This window comes from Monocercomonoides exilis (genome assembly GCF_001643675.1).
Source record: "Monocercomonoides exilis strain PA203 chromosome Unknown scaffold45-810774, whole genome shotgun sequence".
Classification (NCBI taxonomy): Eukaryota; Preaxostyla; order Oxymonadida; family Polymastigidae; genus Monocercomonoides; species Monocercomonoides exilis.
Window position 1 is genome coordinate 96751 of NW_027150590.1, and position 18250 is coordinate 115000.

The 18250-nt window shown below is 33.4% G+C and overlaps 5 protein-coding genes across 5 annotated transcripts in view; 3 read left to right on the top strand and 2 right to left on the bottom strand.

The window, feature by feature from the left end:
- Positions 1–7505: 7505 nt before the first annotated feature.
- MONOS_11554 (uncharacterized protein) lies at positions 7506–8051 on the bottom strand (the record flags this gene model as incomplete). Its single annotated transcript, XM_067864094.1, has 2 exons — positions 7506–7603; positions 7904–8051. The coding sequence occupies 2 exons, from the start codon at positions 8049–8051 to the stop codon at positions 7506–7508; spliced, it is 246 nt and encodes an 81-aa protein (XP_067721698.1).
- A 105-nt stretch (positions 8052–8156) lies between these two features.
- On the top strand, positions 8157–8561 carry MONOS_11555 (uncharacterized protein; the record flags this gene model as incomplete). The annotated part of the gene is made up of 1 exon (XM_067864095.1): positions 8157–8561. One exon carries the CDS (start codon positions 8157–8159, stop codon positions 8559–8561), a length of 405 nt encoding a protein of 134 aa, XP_067721699.1.
- A 2117-nt stretch (positions 8562–10678) lies between these two features.
- MONOS_11556 (uncharacterized protein) lies at positions 10679–11500 on the bottom strand (the record flags this gene model as incomplete). Its single annotated transcript, XM_067864096.1, has 1 exon — positions 10679–11500. The coding sequence occupies one exon, from the start codon at positions 11498–11500 to the stop codon at positions 10679–10681; it is 822 nt and encodes a 273-aa protein (XP_067721700.1).
- Positions 11501–14950: 3450 nt separating this feature from the next.
- Positions 14951–16956, top strand: MONOS_11557 (uncharacterized protein; the record flags this gene model as incomplete). The annotated part of the gene is made up of 2 exons (XM_067864097.1): positions 14951–15158; positions 15677–16956. The coding sequence occupies 2 exons, from the start codon at positions 14951–14953 to the stop codon at positions 16954–16956; spliced, it is 1488 nt and encodes a 495-aa protein (XP_067721701.1).
- Positions 16957–17636: 680 nt separating this feature from the next.
- Positions 17637–18250, top strand: part of MONOS_11558 (uncharacterized protein) — a gene marked incomplete at both ends in the record, with an annotated part of 841 nt that continues 227 nt past the window's right edge. The window contains 2 exons of the mRNA XM_067864098.1: positions 17637–17683; positions 18171–18250. The exon at positions 18171–18250 is cut by the window's right edge and continues 227 nt beyond it. Coding sequence (XP_067721702.1) covers positions 17637–17683; positions 18171–18250 — 127 coding nt within the window. The remainder of the gene's footprint in view (positions 17684–18170) is intronic.

The window sequence follows — 18250 nt, forward strand, 5'->3', positions numbered from 1 at the left end:
ATTGTTTCCCCCTGCAGTGAAGCCAGCTGTGAACGAGTTATTTCCAGAACAAAAAACATAATCGGAGATCAAAGATATTCTTTTAACATACAAACGCTTGAAGAAATCCTTCACATTTGAAATATTTTCGTTTTTGTATCATTTCCGCCACATTTTAATTCGATTTTTACTTCGAACAAAGCTTTTTATTTATCATCCATTCCATTGTTCTTTAAAAACGTTTTTTTTTTGAAACATGAAAATTATTAATAAGTTTGTTTTAACCACAGAAAACGAAAGAATGACGAACTGAACCGAAAATCAAAATGGAATAAAAAGAAAAACGTTTGATTTTGATGCTGTTGGTTGCCGATGAATTTTCGAGTTGGAAACAACTCCGATCAAGTGGAAAAATGTGCAATTGTGATTCTTCCGGAGAATAAACATAAAGAAAAAATGAGAAAGAGAATGCATGTTTGAAATTCTTTTGCATTTTGCTTTGTTCTCGGAATCCATAAGTTTTATTTCTTCTTTGCAGTACATAAGAATTGAGGTTATGTGATTTTTCTTTTGAAACTGTTGCATTTCGAAAAATTGTTCCGATGGTGATCATTTCTTCACATTTTCTAAGTGCGTTCAAGAAAGAATTCCCCAATGAAAAGGAACCAGAAAGACAAAAGATGAACTCAGAGTAACGTTTGAAGATTGAAAAGAAAAAAAATAGATTTAAAGTTGAATTGTTAAAAGTGACGAAAGAGAGAAATAAAAAAAGAAAAGAATGATGAAAAGTTCAATTAAGTTTTTGTTGTTTTCAATAGATGAGAGACATACCAGGAGTTAAAGGAAAAACGTTCATAATAAATTCCAACATGTATTTCTCTTGCTTTGTTTTTTCTCGAACAATTTTTATTTTTTTAATAACGAGAACTGAAATCATAGTAAATTTTGACAAACAAGTGAGGAAACTTGACGAAATCCAGGTTACTGAAAGGAACATGAAAGACACTGTATTTAACGATGGATAAATAAACGATCATTTGTTTTTTCATGAAAGTGATTTACAAAAAAGATGATAGATAAAAGACTTTGAGCTTATAAACGAGGAGAATGATAGAAAACTTTTTATTTATTTATTATTCACATATCATTATTCATATTAACAAAATGAAGGAAAATAAATATTATCTTTTTTAAAAAAGAGACACAAATATAAATAGTATTGCGACATGATCTTTAAAAGAAAAAAAAAGACTGTGAGAAGACATAGATAAAGATAAACAATATTCAACATATCTCATTTATTTAAATATTCAATGAATAATTACCGTTATATTCAGAAAGTCAATAATAAAAAGAAAATTGTCAAAATCTGAGTTTCATAAAGCCTTGTGATAGCATAAATGAATCCTTCTGATACCATCTTTTTCTATCACTTCCTTTTCCACTCTTTTTTCCCTTCTTCTATTTCATCTTTCCCCTTTTCTTTCACTCGTCTTGAAGAGTATTTAATTGAATAACAAGCTTTGAAATTTCAATCAATATATCGATGTTGACTGCTGAATCTCCTCAAAAACAAAATCGACGGACTAACTTTCCAGCAATTCAGCAACCTTCACAGCTCTTTTGTATGTTTTTTTTAAAAAAAAATGCATAAAAGCAATTCTCTTTGAAATCTTTGTGGTTATCCCTCAATGTTCGAAACACACTTAAAATAAAGCCAAAATGGCCAACAAATAATTTGTTCCACAAATTGCAATGGATTAAGTGCAAAAGCAACATATTTTCCAATCTCTTTAAAAAAATCTCCTCCTCAGTTTTCTGTCTCTTTCCTTCAATATTTCTTTTCAGCTCCTCCAATTCTCTTGCTGATTCTCTTGCAAAATGCAGCTCGTTCACGATGCCTTTTTCCAAGCTTCCGTCAGCATTCAATCTGAACACCAAAAAGTTCCAAGCACACTGACAGGCGAGTTGTGTCAGGGTGTGATGTTTCTGATGGTATTTGATGATTTCTTTGATTTCATTTAAGTCCAGCTTTTGTTGAATTTTCTATAAGAAAAAGAAAAGAAAAATATCAATAAATGAAGCGAAAACAACTCAATAAATTTATCAATTTGCAGATCATACTCTCCGCTGCGTTATGTTACTCAGTGCCAACAAAGTCATTTCCACTTCTTTCTGAGTCTCCTCGCATATATCTTTCTTCAAAGCAGCTTTTTGAATTAGCGGCACACTTATTGATATAAATTTCGAATTGAACTTGTTGTTAAGCAAAAGACAGCAATCGCACAGATCAATCAAAAGCTTTTCGTCCTTTTCTTTCTTTTTTCTTCTTCACCAATGATCATCTCCAAAAATTATGCTTTCAACATAGAAAAATCAAATCATTCATTCCATAACTTTTTCAATATTCTGCAAAATCCCTTGCGCTTCAACAGGCAAGAAGAATTTCTCAATGAAAATTTCTCTTCTTCTATAATTCTATTCAAATTGTAGAACAGATCGATAGAATAAATTGATTCCAATTCTTTTAAATTATTACACAATTATTTCATTTATTTCTTAAGTTTTCTGTTAATGATCTTCATCATCGCAATCTTCCCGTTCAAAAAGCATTTCTGCAATAGAAATAAATATGGAGATTTCAACGAATAAAAAATTAAAAATATCAACAACGTCACACAGCATAATTATCATGTGGTGTTCAATTTCCGTGCTTTCACGAAAACATTACAAATTGAAGACAACTCAACTCCATTTTATTTTATAGAACAAAAAATAGTTGAAAGATATGTTTTGAAACAATACAATCAAAAATTGTCGATGATCATACCAATGTTCATTCATTCCATCGAGATTTAGCGTCTTTTTTAGAATGGAACAAAAGAATGATTTGATTTTTTAAAAATAACTAATTTTAATGGGATATATTGATCATTCGACAATTTTCAAAAACATGTCAAATGAATCCTTTCATACATATTTTAATTTCTATTGCTTTATTTATTTTTTTTTTTTTTTTATTTTTTATTTTATTTTATTTTATTTTATTTTTTTTTTTTTTTTTTTTTGTGAGGTGGAAAACTGGTGACGGACGTGATAAACTTTTTTCTTTACGTCACCCAGGCTGACTTTTAATGTTTGTTTGTTGCAAAATCCGAAGAAAAATTAGTGACCACTTTTGTGATCGAGATTTTTAATTTCACATATTTTCAGGAAAATGGAACGTATTTATAATTTTTTGTATTTTATTGTGTCAAAAATAAATATGCGTTAATTTTCATGTGGATATTTTTGTGAGCAAAGCGCAAAGCAATTAATGAATTTGAACCATATTCTCATTTTATTTCTATTAAAAAAGCTGCAATAATAGCAACCAATACGATTTTTTTCATAAATAATTTGTCAGCCCGAGATGGAATATCAGTGAAAATGAAAGAATAATAATTCATCTTTCAGAAATGCATCTGAAACTGTATCTTCTTCATCGAATTTTAATATGGAGATTCACTGTGTACAGTGACAGAACAACAATTTTGTTCGCATTCCAATATATATAACATTTGATGCTTATAACAGACGTCAAATATCAAATAGAATTTGAGTCTTCATGCTCTAATTCTTCTTAGTCATTAGAAATTTAACTATTTCAATCATGCACCAGTTTGAAGCTTAAACATTTCATTCATCCGCTTCGCTGATGCGATATAATATTCTTCTTTTGCATCACGAGGATTTCACTTTTTCCTATTTGCTGAGATTTTCAAATATGACTTATTCCGATTGCAGCACAACAATGCATTCAACTCATGCTGAAAATGTCTTCAAATCCATTTTTTGCTCGTATAATTCTTCTTCTTCCTCTTCTTTCATATTCGTTTCCTTCGTCTTTATCGTAGTCGTCTTCTCTTCCTTTCAGTCTTCTTTTTCTCCACAAAATTCAGAATGTGTTCATTTTGTTAATTTGTTTCATCGTCTTCCTCTTCCTCTTTGCCTTCCTATTCTTCGTCTCTCATCTTCATAAACAATCACCTTATATGCTTGCTCTCTCAGCACAACGATTTAGCAACCTTTTCACATCATTCAGTTCGTCTGCTGTTTTCCGCAATCTTTATCTTCTCCTTCTCTTTCTTCTTCTTTTCGATATAATCAAAATAACCAACAAACTTCTAATAAGAAAATGATTAAAAGTCTTCTTTCACTTCTTCTTCTTCTTCTTCGTCTTCGTCTTCCTATTCTTCTTCTTCTTCTTCCTCTTCCAATTTCTGGTTTTTTGATGAAAACAAACCTTCCTTTAATGCCTTCACGAAAAGAAAATGATGGAAAAGGGAATAACAGAAAGGAAGGAAGAAGAAGAAGAAAAGAAGAAGAAGAAGAGAATGCAAAGCATGTTGCAGCTCAGGAGAATTTCCACAACGAACAAACTCGAATGTTTGAGAAGATATCAACTAAGGAGAAAGACAAGCGGAAGATGAATGAAAAGATTCACAGAGAATGAGCTGACTGTGGAGGCGAAGCGGGAGATTTAGGAAAAATGGATGATGGCTTTCTTTCGAGCAGAAGAGAGAGAGACGAAGGAGGCGAAGGAATAAAAAATGCTTTGATTTCTAGTGGATTGTTATCTTCATAGGACAGCACGAGCAGAATGGGACCAAGCTTGTTAGCGATGGAAGTTGTAAAAAAAAGCAGCAAATGCAGATGAAACATATGGATCTTCCTCCTGGTCCAATCACAAAACATATTCAGCTGAAGTTGGTTCAATTTTTGAGAACAAAAAATACGAAATTGACAATATCTGCCAATTTCAATTGCTGCTGAAGAAGAAGAAGACAGAGAGGCAAAGTGTCGATAATCCGGGAAGAGAAGGAGAGGAAGGTGCGCTGACAGTGCTTGTGGAGCAAAGGAGGTTTGATGGGAGTGACGGAGCAGACGCAGAAATGGAGGAGCTTAACGTCATCCAATACTCGCAACATGTACAGAACACTTTGTGTGCTTTTCGCGACAGCTTTCTGTGCGCTCCATCACCGAGGCCTTCGTCTGCCCTCAGTTCGCGATAGACTTATTTCGGAGGAAGCAGTAGTAGGAGTGGTCTCCTGAGATTCCTCAGGTTAACACAGAATGCTCACTGTTTGCTTCGTGTGTGGTGCAGGATGTGAAAATGAATCTGTTCTATGAACAGAATGAGAACTCGATTTGGAATGGCCGGTCGTCGGTAACGGATGAGAAATTTGAGGCGAATGACCCTCTCATCTTATTTACAGGCACCATTGCGAAGATCTCTTGAAAGTGCCGCTTTCTGCGCTGCATGGACAGGTACAATGGAAGAGAGTATGGAAGCTTCGTGTGGTTGGAATTTTGCGATGACACGGACCAGATAGAGAAGAATGTGGTGGAAGCAGCAGAGAAGAAGGGAAATGGAAGCTTCAGTGGAATCTACCAGTCTGAGTTGGATTTTTTGTTGTCTGATTCGAGCAGGGAAGAAACACAGGCGTAGAAGTTTATCATATAGCCAAAGAGGATTGCGAATGAAAAGCAGACTTAGTTCACGTCACAGGACAAGGAAACAGTCGAAGAGGCGAAGTTGGACGCTCCCAGTGCAGCAAGCTTTATGAGACTAATAAATGAAAACGTCTATCTTTGGGGGAAATTAGCTATTCACATACAAGATTGACTAGATTTTCAAAGAAGAAAGATTTTAGGAAAGTGATGAGAGCAAAGGCTGCGGATGTTCTGAGCTCGACGAGAGAAAAAAACAGAATTTCAGACGGATCAATGTTGGTGATGGAGAAGATTGGAATAAATGTTTGTGTTTATTTTCTTTTTATTTAACAAAGAAATATTATCAATTTATAATAAATTGCTTATTTTTATTATTATTTTTCATTTCTTTTAAAAATTTTGGACTATTTGCTTTTATTTTTCTCATTTTCTTGTGAACAGACATTCTTGACAGGGATTTGTTAGTTGATCGCATTGGTCATTTTGTGAGTGTGTGCATTGACAACCTGCATCGAAATGCCTGTCTGAACTGCCTCTGCATAGAAATCATTGAAACACCTTATCTTTCCACTCTGTTGTGACTCACACAAACAATCTCCATTAAATTCTGTGCGAGACACGATGAAGGCACAGTTCCTCATTTAATAAGGTTTGTAATATTTTTCTATTATTAAATATTTACTTTTATTCCATTTCTTGTTTTTCAAATTAATCTTATTCATATTTTTGTTTCAATTAATTCAATCAAATAATATTCAAACATATGAATCATCCCTCATTTAATCACTTTTTTTAATCGGTTTCGATCGCGAAGCATGGGCTGCGGATCTCTTCCAGGATAGCTTCTCAGAGTTTCTGCTGCCATTGGAAACAGAACAGAAAAAAAAGACTGAACAATGTGCCATCTCCACCGCACCATTTGCTTCAACAGATATTTCGGTGAAGCCGATGACTGCCTCCTTTCCACACATGCTGGCTTTCTCTTTTCAGAGTCCACTTTAGATATCTTCTCTTCATCATCAATACCTTCTTCTTCTTCTTCCTTCTTAGATCAGTCATCCACAAACCGCTTTATTGTTTTTATGATCGAAAAAGTCAAACTCTTTTCATCCAAAGCAAACATCCTTTCATATTTCTCACAAAAGACCTTTCTTTCTCCTCCACCTCCAATTATCATCTGAATATATTTCTTCTCCATCACCCTCCAGAACTCCTTCTTCTCCACCTCTCAACAACTCCATTTGGTATCGATTCTTTTCTTCTGCTCCCTCCAAATGCTCTCATTCTTTCATCAAATATCCTCAAATAGTTGGACACCTTCATTTTTCACATTCGCAAGTTCCACAATAGCTACCACATGCCCACGCCTTACGGGCTTTGCCAGCTCTTTAACATTAACCAACTCATCGCAATGTTCTTCTTCTTCTTTGGTGTCCTCCTCCTGCTGAAGGGACATCAATGAACAGATCGCTCTATTCAGCCCATCATTATCAATCACTATCACATCTGAAGCCCGCTCCCCAATCAACAAAGTTGTCTCTTCCTTCCTTTTCACTCAATTTGAACCACGGCCGCTGAGTTTGCATTCTTCACATTTGTGATTTGCTCCTTCATACGTGTTATCTACAGAAACAAATATTTATTCAAAAGGATATTCATTTTCTTCTTGTGGAGATAGAAGCAAAAATGGCTGGATAAGTTGGATGACAAGCAGTTTTCCTGAGGTTCTTGTCTTGCAGTTGTTTTCTGCAGCGTCACCGATGAACATCCTTTTTTCAAGCACGGGAATATATCAACAAAAATACAACAACCAGAGAAATGAGTATTTTGCTCATTTTTCTTCTATCGCTTTCAACAGAATCAGATGATACTTTGAAGAAATTATTGTTCACTTTTGAGAAATTAATTTATGATTCGGCTGTTTGATAAAGAAGGAGAAGTTGAGAAAGAAGAGGTTGCTACAGAATAGGAAAAGAGAATGACAGAGGAAGATACTCGCCTTTGAAAATATACGGAGTAATCTTATCGTGTTATTCATCTTCCTCGTCTTCTTCCTCGTCTTCTTCCTTTTCTTTTGCGTCGTTCATTTCCCAGTCCCCTTCCATTGTCTCGCCCTCTGATGATGCTGCTGTTAGCATCAGGTGGGTATTGGAAGTTGCATCATTCTCATCTCTTCCTCTTCATTCTCTTATTCTAATCCTTCTTCTTCTCTCTCCTTCTTCTCGACCTCCTTCCACTTTCAACGCTTTCTGCAAATTTCTTCTTTTGCTGGATAAGGAGCTCTCCAAAAGAGAAGAAGAAGAAGGAGAAATTGAGAGAGAAAGAAAGTGACAAAGATTAGAAATAGCATGTTTCAACTTTTATAATTTCTTATCGCATTATACACACAAAAACTATTCTGTTGCTTCAACTGCATCTTCCTCTTCACCTTCAGCTTCCTTGTCTTCTTTGTCTTTATCTTCGCAACATTCTATTGCACCTTCTTCAGAAGCCCCGTAGCGTTTTGCGTTCTCTTTCAGGGCATCTTTACCAACTTGCAATTCACTTCCTTGATGCCAAGATGACCATCCACGCATTCATTGTCAGCTGTACGCCCGTTGAGAAATATAAACAAATCGAAATTCCAATCGCCAAATGCATCTGTTCTGTCATGTCCAACGACCGAGTTGTCTTTCTGAGTGATGTTTCCCATGAAGGCGAACAAGGGCTCTTTCACAGAAGCGACAAGGGACTCACACACAAAATACACATCTCTTCCGACACTGGCCTTGTTGGCTGAAAACACGATATTGGTGATGGAAAAGGAGGATTCTGACACTTGTGAATCATCCTTGTACTCGATCATGAGAGCGCCGCCTCTTCCTCCAGAACTTGTATCCTCGCTCACAGAGCAGCTAGAGAAGGTGGTGTTGCTCACTGAAAATGTGTTGGCAGGGGTAGATGAGGCGAATGAGATGCACCCGCCATTGGTGGGAGTCTGTTGGTGTTGTGGAGCTGAGTTGAAGTTGGTGATGGAGATGGAGAAGGCAGTGGAGTTGGCAAATAATGAAGAAATGAAAGAAGAGAGAAGAAGAAACGAAGGATAAATGGAATGAATTCCATTGTATATAAAGGAGCGATAGAAGGCGTATGTTGAATGAGAATTTCAAAGAAACAATTGTGGAGAATTTTGGACGAAGAACATATAGGATGGAGAGAGAAGTCCATAAGTTATAAGATCAGAAGAAGAGAAAGAGATACTAAGATAAAGTTTGATATTGTTTAAAGTATAATTTGATAATCTTCAATTTCGTTTAATGTTTGATGAAGCCGTTGAGCTATATGGCTGTTTTGAAAACTTGGTGACTTCATTTCAAATGAAGAAAAAGAAAATTCATTTATTTTTACAGAATATTTAAATTTTCGAAAATTTTGCAATATTTTCCAGATCTTTCAATATTTTTTTTTTATAACCTCTGTTTTACATGTTAAGAACTTTTATTTTATCTTTCTGATGAATTTGTTGGATTAACTTTATAAATTTTTGGTTTATTTTTATCTAACTTGATCAATAATTTGTTTTTCACTCTTAATATATAAAAGGTATGTTTTTTTGCATATAATAATAAAACAAATACATATTACAGAAATAAAAGCTTAATACTTGTAAAAAAAATCAATTTTCCTCTTTGATCATAGAATACCACAATATATATTATTTTTTCGATTTTTGATCTTTTTTTATGATATCAAAAAAAATCACCCTTATTATTAATAGAAAACAGTTATAAAAAAAAAATATAATGAAAATTTCAATGTGAATATGTGAAAAAACTTTATCAAAAGTGAAAATTCTGCACTTCGAGTAATCAATCAAGTGGGATTTGTTGATGGAAGCTTCGCAACCTTCAACAGGAGATGTTTCACTGAGACTTTTCAGTGCAATTTCAGGATTTAAGTCCTAAATGCCAGAATCCCTGAAAGTTGCGACGATAGCAGATGGCTTTAATGATTCTGATAATGCTTCTTTAAGTTTTTTGACGAAGTTGGATCTGTTTGATGCAGCATTGCTTCGCACAAAGTCTGTTACTGTACAGTCAAAACCGGATGTAATCACGTCGAATATTATCACATTCGTTTATTGTAACATTTTTCGATGCACCTTCATTTTTGGCCTATTTTTCATTCATTTTCCATCGTATATAACCACAGGGCTGAAAATATATAATCGCATTTTTTATTAATATGGGTGATTTTTTCTTTGAAAAATCGAATTTTTGATCAAAAATCTCAATTTTTCGCGTTTTCAAAAATGTGCTCAAATAAGTTAAAATGATATGCATTTACGCAAAAAATTAATTTCGCAAGTGAAAAATGCGTTTTGATGAAGAATTTTCAAAAATGAAAAATTCGACACAAAGTTGATTTATTAATTAATTAATTTTTAATTTTTTCTGTGTGAAGCAGCATCGGATATTATCACAATCGGATATAGTCACAAAAAGTTGTGCAAAAACAGATGTGATTATATCCGGTTTAGACTGTATATTGAACATTGAATTGAAACTTTAAACGTTTTTATGAAATGGTGCATTCATTTGTTTCCATCATATCCCAAAGGCTTTTTTCATTTCTTTTTGTTTTTCATTCTCTTTTTTTAAATGTGTCAATAACGTTCGCTATTTTAATGAAAAAAGCGTATCGTTCATCATTTTTAATAAAGGAGTTATTTTTGATAATGGATCAATACAATTCCTTTCCTTTTTTCAAGCAATGATTCATTTTGCTTAAAGAATCGTGCTTTATTGAATAATATAAAAAATAAAACATTTTTTTTCAAAAGAACATCTTTCGAAAAATAATAATAAAAACAAGCTAATTATTTTTTCAAAGCACTCAATCAGGCTCATTCATCAACAAAATTACTTCAGCTTTAAAAGTTCTGTGTCTTTTTATCTTCAAACATCTTCTCAATTGGATCAAACCGATCTTCTTTATCAATTCATTCCTTAGTGAACGAACACAGAATCTCATCAACCCGTGCGCTTTTTCTTTTGTTATGATTGATCAATGGATCCTCTCAAGTTGTTATTTTGCAAAGAATATGGACTAGTACGAAAGCAACAGCATATTCAATTCGATCAAAAGTTATACGATTCTGTTATTCACCTGTTCAATTCTCTGGGTTCAAAATTTTTTGTTTTGTCTTTTTTGAACTTGCTTTTCATGCTGCACAATTTGTTGGTTGAATTGCCTTTTTCATTAATAAGAATGACATTGATGATTCCATCGATCCTGATTCACACAATGTGAAGAATATTGCCCCTCCTTTTTCACTTGTTTCTGCCTTGTCTTCTGTGATGTTGCTCTCATTCACAACAAAACAAATCTTATTCTCACTCTTTGAATCCAAAATGCTCGCTCCATTGTCACTTCTCTTCACTCCTGAAAATGATGAATTATCAATGTTGAGACTCATTTCCTCACTCACTTCATTTATCTTTGTTGTTAATTCAGTTCCTTTGATCAGAAGAAGACATCCTCTGCTTTCATTCAACGATTCCACTCGAACATTCTTCAACTGGCAAGAAATTCCAACATCATAAATTGCAAAAATACTATTTCCAACATTGCATGATTCCATCGACAAATCATTCACTTCCACACTGCCTCCAATCACATCTACAAATACACAATCAAATCCATTGTTTACTCCTGCTTCTGAATGGAATGAACATCCAGTTACCACCAAATCTCCATTTCTATTTGAAATAATCGTTTTAGCTGAGTTGTCAAATCCAGATGCCAGTTGAAGTTGAATATTTGTCAATTCAAAATGATCATCATTTTCCATGAAATATTCTAGCTGACTATCAGTTGCCTTTTCAAAATTCAATATCGCTTTCACATTCTCTTCTCCCATCTTCACACTCTTTTTGATCTGATAATTGGACACATCGAATGAATCTCGAATAACAGTTGATCCTTCAATCTGAATTGTTTTCTTTCCATTTTCCTTTTCCATGTTTTCCATCCCTTTCCACATTGTGAAGCATGGCTCTTCTTCACTTCCACGATGCACAACATTAAATGAACAAAAAAAGTTTAATCAATACATTTTTCTTTTTTTTTAAAAAAAACAACAAATAACAAACTTTTATTAAGTTCATTGTTTTAATAACTCAACATTAAATTGTATTCGGAAATTGAAGTTTATCTGTGCAAAAACGTTTCTCTTCAGGATGTTATCATCGTATCAAATACAAAAAAGACATAGAAATAAAAATGAACAAGAAAATTTATGAAATATAAAATCAAAATAAATTAAATTTTCTGAAAAAGAGTTATTTGTAACCTTTTGCGTTCCCTTGCGAACATAAATGAACTGATATAAGGTTGTTACAAATATTCAAGCAAAAATGCTCACTTTAATGTGACTGTGAATAAAAGCTGTTTTCAATAAAAAAACAAGTGTGCATATAATAGTGTGCTTTAATTATCTTTAAAAAATGAAAGGATAGAAAACTATTGAATTCGAATTAAACAAAAACAGCATAATCAACTTTTCATTAAAAATATGGTTTTAATGTGGGTTTGAACAAAAATATTTTATTTAATTTTTTATTTATGATAAATATTTTTATGATGAAAATTAACAAATAAAATAAGTCCATATTATAATGCAAACACGTTGGATGTCCAAAAATCACGTTTTCTTCAAAAATTGAATATCTTTCAATGAAATTCATGCTTTGATGGGTCATTTTTCAAAAATCATTTTTTTCAACAAGAAAAAATATTTTCGAAAAATCGGTCTGTAAAAAGTTTTTAAATAATTATTATCTATTAATTCGTTATAACATGAGTGCTTTAAACCGCAAATTGCAAAAGGAACGCGTTTGAACCTATGCCTAATCATGTTAATAACAGTTTCCTTTGTTGATATTTCAGTTTTTCAAAAAAAAGGTAAGGCATGAAAACTGTTCAAAAAAAAGAGTTTCTATAGTTATAAAATAGCCAAAAATGTTAAAAAGAAAAGTTTCAAAACAATGCCAACAAGGAAAACGCTTGATTTCAAAAACTCGTGGAAACACGAGCAAAACATTGATCAAAAAATATAACTTCAAAAATTCAGATCTTTTTTTAAAAGAAATGATTTTCAAAAATATTTGGTATACAACCTTATAATAATATATTATTTGTTTGAAAATTATTCTCATTGCGTACAAACTTCTATGCAAAGCAATATGAGGAAAAAAAAATTTGGATCCAATAAAAAACGTGTCACTAATATAAATTTGACACTGCTCATTTTTCTCTTTTTTGATATTTTTTTAATATTTTTTTAATAAAAATTGCCATATGTTTTTTTAAAAAAAAATTTTAACATTTTTAATCCCACTTTATTTTGAAGAGTGAATGTTAAAAATAAAAGTGAGATATCTTCTGAGAATTATTTATAATCATCAATTCTTCAAAAAACATCCTCAAATAATTTTCTCTTTTTGAGATTAATGTTGATAAAAATTAAGCACTTGTTCATTCATCCATCCATGTGATTATTTCAAAGTTTTGATAAAATTTTCTGTGTTTCTCCTAAAGATATTTCTCATTTCTTTGTTGTTCCAAATATGTTTTTGTTCACAAGAGTGAAATGAAAATAAAAATAAAAATCAATCAATCTACATTTTTCACAGCTACGAGGAGAAGAATCCAACAAAAATGTGCCTTTTTGATCAAAAAATGATGTTTAAAACAAATAATCATTGTGATGAAAATTTTAACATAAATACAGCTTCAAAAAATTATCAAATATACGCTGACCGATTAAGCGAAATTTGATGTTTTCTGCTTTTGAATGCATAAGATAAATATCTTTCTCAATCTGTGGATCAAAAAATATTGTTTAATTATTTCAAAGAACATGATTAATAACAATTCATCAGGTTGTTTTTTCATTTGCTTCAAACAAATCAAGTGCTCTTGGTATGAAAAACTCCAAATAAAAACTCTTTTGTTCTATCAAGTTCTAATCTGAAAACAAGTATTATTTTTCATCAATATCTCAAAAGCAATCAGCATTTATAGTCACAGTGAATGCCAAAAAACCTTGAACAATATCTTCGAAAGATATTCTTTTTGCTTTTAGCTCAGAAAAAATCCTTTGCTTAATGATTCATATCAAATGAGTTGACAAAACGCAAAAAATAAATAAACAAAACTTTGCATATTTTTGTTTCATGTCACATATACAAGTGAACAAAATAATAATCTTCTTTCTTTCACCTCTTCTTGTTCTTTCACTTGTTTCTTTTTTGAAAAAAACGAACTTAATTAATTGTCTCTGAAATGCAATGGTTTCATATTATTAGAAATTAAAATTTCAATGTTATTATTGCTTTTCTGTTCATATAATACTTCTGCTTATTTTTTCCGACTCTTTCACATATCCGACTTGTGGAAACTGCAGTGAAAAAAGTGACTTCCAGTGGCTTTTAAAAATCCAAGTTTCAATTATCTTGTAACTAAACCATAATCAGAAAATTTTAATATTAAATAATTTTAGTTTTTCGCTTTCATTTCGAATATGCATTTTCTTTTTCAAAAACAATTATCATTACAAATCATCAGTATTTTATTTTATTTTCCTTAAGAAAAGGTCTGAAATATATATTTTGAAAAAAAATTATTTATGATCAAAAAAAATGAACCTGTCGGTCACCTGTCTCAGTAATGTGGTAAATTTTTCCACTTGTCGCACAAATCAAGGAAAAATAAAAAAAAATGTTGGGTGGAACAAAATTCCTAAAGCAAAAAATTTAGTAATAGATATTTTACGGCAACTATCTGTATTTAGCAAAATGCTTAGTTGTTACGAAAAATCAAGACTTGTTACGGATAAATCATACTTGTTACGAAAAAAACCCATTCTTTCAGACAAAGATTTTATATTTAAAAGGAAACACGATTTATGTGTATTTTGAGACACTTGTGTTCCAATTTATTAGACTGATAAATTTTCATTAAAGATGAGTTATTAAACGATCGTAGATTTTTTTATTATGTATGAATCGTTTTTTGTGAACAAAAAACAAAAAATTATTTTATTTTATAAATTCTTTTTTCATATTGAAGCATTAAAACTGATAGCTCATGCTCCCAAGTTAGAAATACAGACATTCTACACAAAAATTACGCTAATGGGATGCTATATTCACAAACATCATCGTCGTTTTCAGCAACAGCTTCCATTTCGAATTCATTGAAGACTTCTGTTTACTCCAGTCAAGCAAGCAGCAACTTAATGAAAAAACAAAAGAATGGCCTGAATGAATGTGTTTCTCGATGAAAAATAATAGCGAATAGAGGATATCAGAGGGTGGTGGAAGGTTTGGAGTTAATATCTCCGATCAAAAATACTAAAGCTAATGAAGAGATCGAATACAACGCGCAGTTAGCTAAAAAGAGGATTCCTGTTGAATTGTTTTTTGGCAGGATGAAACGACTGTGGAAGCAATTAGCGAACAGATATCGGAATGGGCTGGATGATACCAAAAATGATATAGAAATTGCTGTGTGGCTGACAAATCTAAATATACAGGCAAACGATCTAACAGAAGATGATGGCAAGTTTGATCAGCAATGTCTTATTTTTAATCAAGATGAAGTGGAAAAGAAAACAGAAAAAAGGCGCGAATCAAACTGTATGTTCAGAGAGAAAATGAAAAGAAAACGAAAATCAATGCACGATGAAGAAATACATATGGAGAATTCAAAACAACGGAAAATAGCTTGTGACGAGAGCAACAAAGAAATAGAAGGCAATGAAGAATAACTATTAAGCGATTTGCACTTTTCTTATTTCGGTTTTTTTATCATTTTACCTCGGTTTTCCTTTGTCTTGAAGATCTCTTTGGTTTTTTGCCGCCCATTTTTTCATCTCCTTCACTACAAATTAATTTTACAAATAAAAAGTTAATAAAGTTCAAAAATAATATTTCTCTGAAATAAAAAAGCATTAAACAATAACCTGAGGTTTTGCCACGCAGTCCTATCTTTCCGATTTGTTCTGCTAATACAGATATTCAGCCTTTTCTTTAACATGAAAATTTCTTATTTCATTCTTAAACCTGTCATTAGTTGTCAAGCTGCTGCAAAACAAAATACATGTCAATCTTTCGTAATGATATCTAATATTTATTTGTATCTATCAACGGATCAGATGTTGATACCTGCGGTGAAGCAAATAAGCCATGTGCCACGGTGGAGTATGCCCTCGGATGCGTTGCTCCCTTCAGTGATACCTCCCTCACTCTTCTCGTCTCCACTTTCACTCCCACAAAGACTCTCACTTTCAATGCCCCAAATACAATAATCACCGGAAATGGCACAGATGCCACCACCATCACCTCCAGTGGCATTCCCCAACCACCAAACTCATATTCACACTCATCACAATCAACATCATCATTTTCTTCATTTTCATCATTTTCATCTGCATCTTCTTCACCAGATCCATCTGCCTCGTCTGCCCTCTTCCAACAGACTCAGGGCTCCCTCACAGTCTCTGCCCTCGCCATCGCACACAACTCCACAAATCAAATCACCCCCATCCTCTTCCACCTCTCCGATAACTCCCCTTCACTCAACCTCAACACAACCACCATCACCGGAACAACCTCCATAACAATAAAAACACCTCTCTTCTTCCTCACTGCTGGCTCCCTCGCCCTCAACCACACAGCAATCACCAGTCTCGCCCTCAACAGCCAAAGCATCTTCCACCTCACCTCCCTCACCGCTCCCCTCACCCTCAACTCCTCCAACATCACCGACATCACCTCCACTGCCACCCCCACCAGTTGTGTTCTCTCCTCTGCCACCTCCCCTGCCCTCTCCCTTTCCCTAGCCAACTGCACCATCACCAACATCAACTCAGCCCCACAGCACCAACAGACAGCCACCAATGGCGGGTGCATCTCATTCGCCTCATCTACCCCTGCCAACACATTTTCAGTGAGCAACACCACCTTCTCTAGCTGCTCTGTGAGCGAGGATACAAGTTCTGGAGGAAGAGGCGGCGCTCTCATGATCGAGTACAAGGATGATTCACAAGTGTCAGAATCCTCCTTTTCCATCACCAATATCGTGTTTTCAGCCAACAAGGCCAGTGTCGGAAGAGATGTGTATTTTGTGTGTGAGTCCCTTGTCGCTTCTGTGAAAGAGCCCTTGTTCGCCTTCATGGGAAACATCACTCAGAAAGACAACTCGGTTGTTGGACATGACAGAACAGAGGCATTCGGTGATTGGAATTTCGATTTGTTTATATTTCTTAACGGGCATACAGCTGACAATGAATACATGGATGGTCATCTTGGCATCCAAGCTATGTATTGTCGGCAATCAAAGATGCCCTACAAGAGGACACAAAATGCGATGTGTCTTCTGAAGAAGGTGCAGATCATAAGGCAGAAATCATTTCATCAGCTGACTTGTCGGTGAAAATATGTGCAAATGAAGGCAAAGTCGAAGAAAGATGGGGAGATGGCACACAAAATAGAAGAAAACACCTTATATGTGCATTTGATGAAATCAACATTGCTTGTCGGACATTTATTCTCTTGTTTTTAAAGAATTCTCCTCCAAATTTGAATTTCTTCCAAAACTCATTCATTCATTTGTCATCTTCTCGACATGTCAAAGGCGTGTGACGTTGTGTAACCTTCCGAACTCTATTTTGAAATCCATCCATCTCATAAAAGAACTGCTTCAATGTTTTTTCTGTTTTCACAGCAAATGCTTCAGTTTCAAAATGTGAAAAGTCGGAACTGTCCTCCTTTTTTTTATTTTTACATGTCAAACGGCTATTCTCCTCAAAAAGTTACTTCCATTTCGTTGTCTCATTATTTCAGCAGAAATTCTGCGATTGAATAAAAAATTATCTGTGCTTCTGGATAGAAATGAAAGACGAGGCATGATGTTGAATTTGGCTAGAGTCGAATGAAATGGAAATATAAATGTTTTTATTGATCATTGAAGGAGGCGTTGAAGAAGAAGAAATAAAATGAAATGAATCCATATTGATGGCATTTCATTTCCAATATTATGAATGAAAATGTCAATCATTCGACATTGATATATCGAGGCGAAGAAATGAGAATGATTTATTTTTTGTTCAGTTTATGTGTGCTGAAGAATTGGATGGAATAAATGTGTCAGAATGTCCATGGTTAGATCCAACGCTAGTTGTAAATTTTCAGTTAAGAGGAAGCGGAAGAAGACAACGAAGAAGAAGAAGAAGAAGAAGAAGAAGAAGAAGAAGAGGAAGAAGACGCAAAGGAATTATTAAATCAATTGTTTTGATTATCCATCGATTGAGTTGTTATATTTTGTTGCATTCCTATTTCATTTAAAGTTATGTTCTCTATTGTATTCAACTGAGTTATTATTCCATTTGAAGAGCAAGAAGTAGTAGTAGAAGAAGAAGACGATGAAGAAGAAGAGGAAGAAGATAAAGGTTCATTAGACAATCGAGAAGTATTATTATCTTTACCAGAAGTTGTTTCAGTATTATTTCTTCTATTCTCTTTTCTTTCCATCATCACTGAATGATAAGAAGGTAAAGAATGGCTCAGCTGTTAAGAGACAAGATTTGAGCTGAGATAAACAGGAGGAGAAAGAGATTGAGGGAGAATATTGTTGTTGTTATTGTTGAGGGGATGTTGGATAGAAGAAGAAGTAGATGTTGATGATAAAGAAGATGATATAGAGGAAGAAGAGGAAGAGGTTAAAGAAA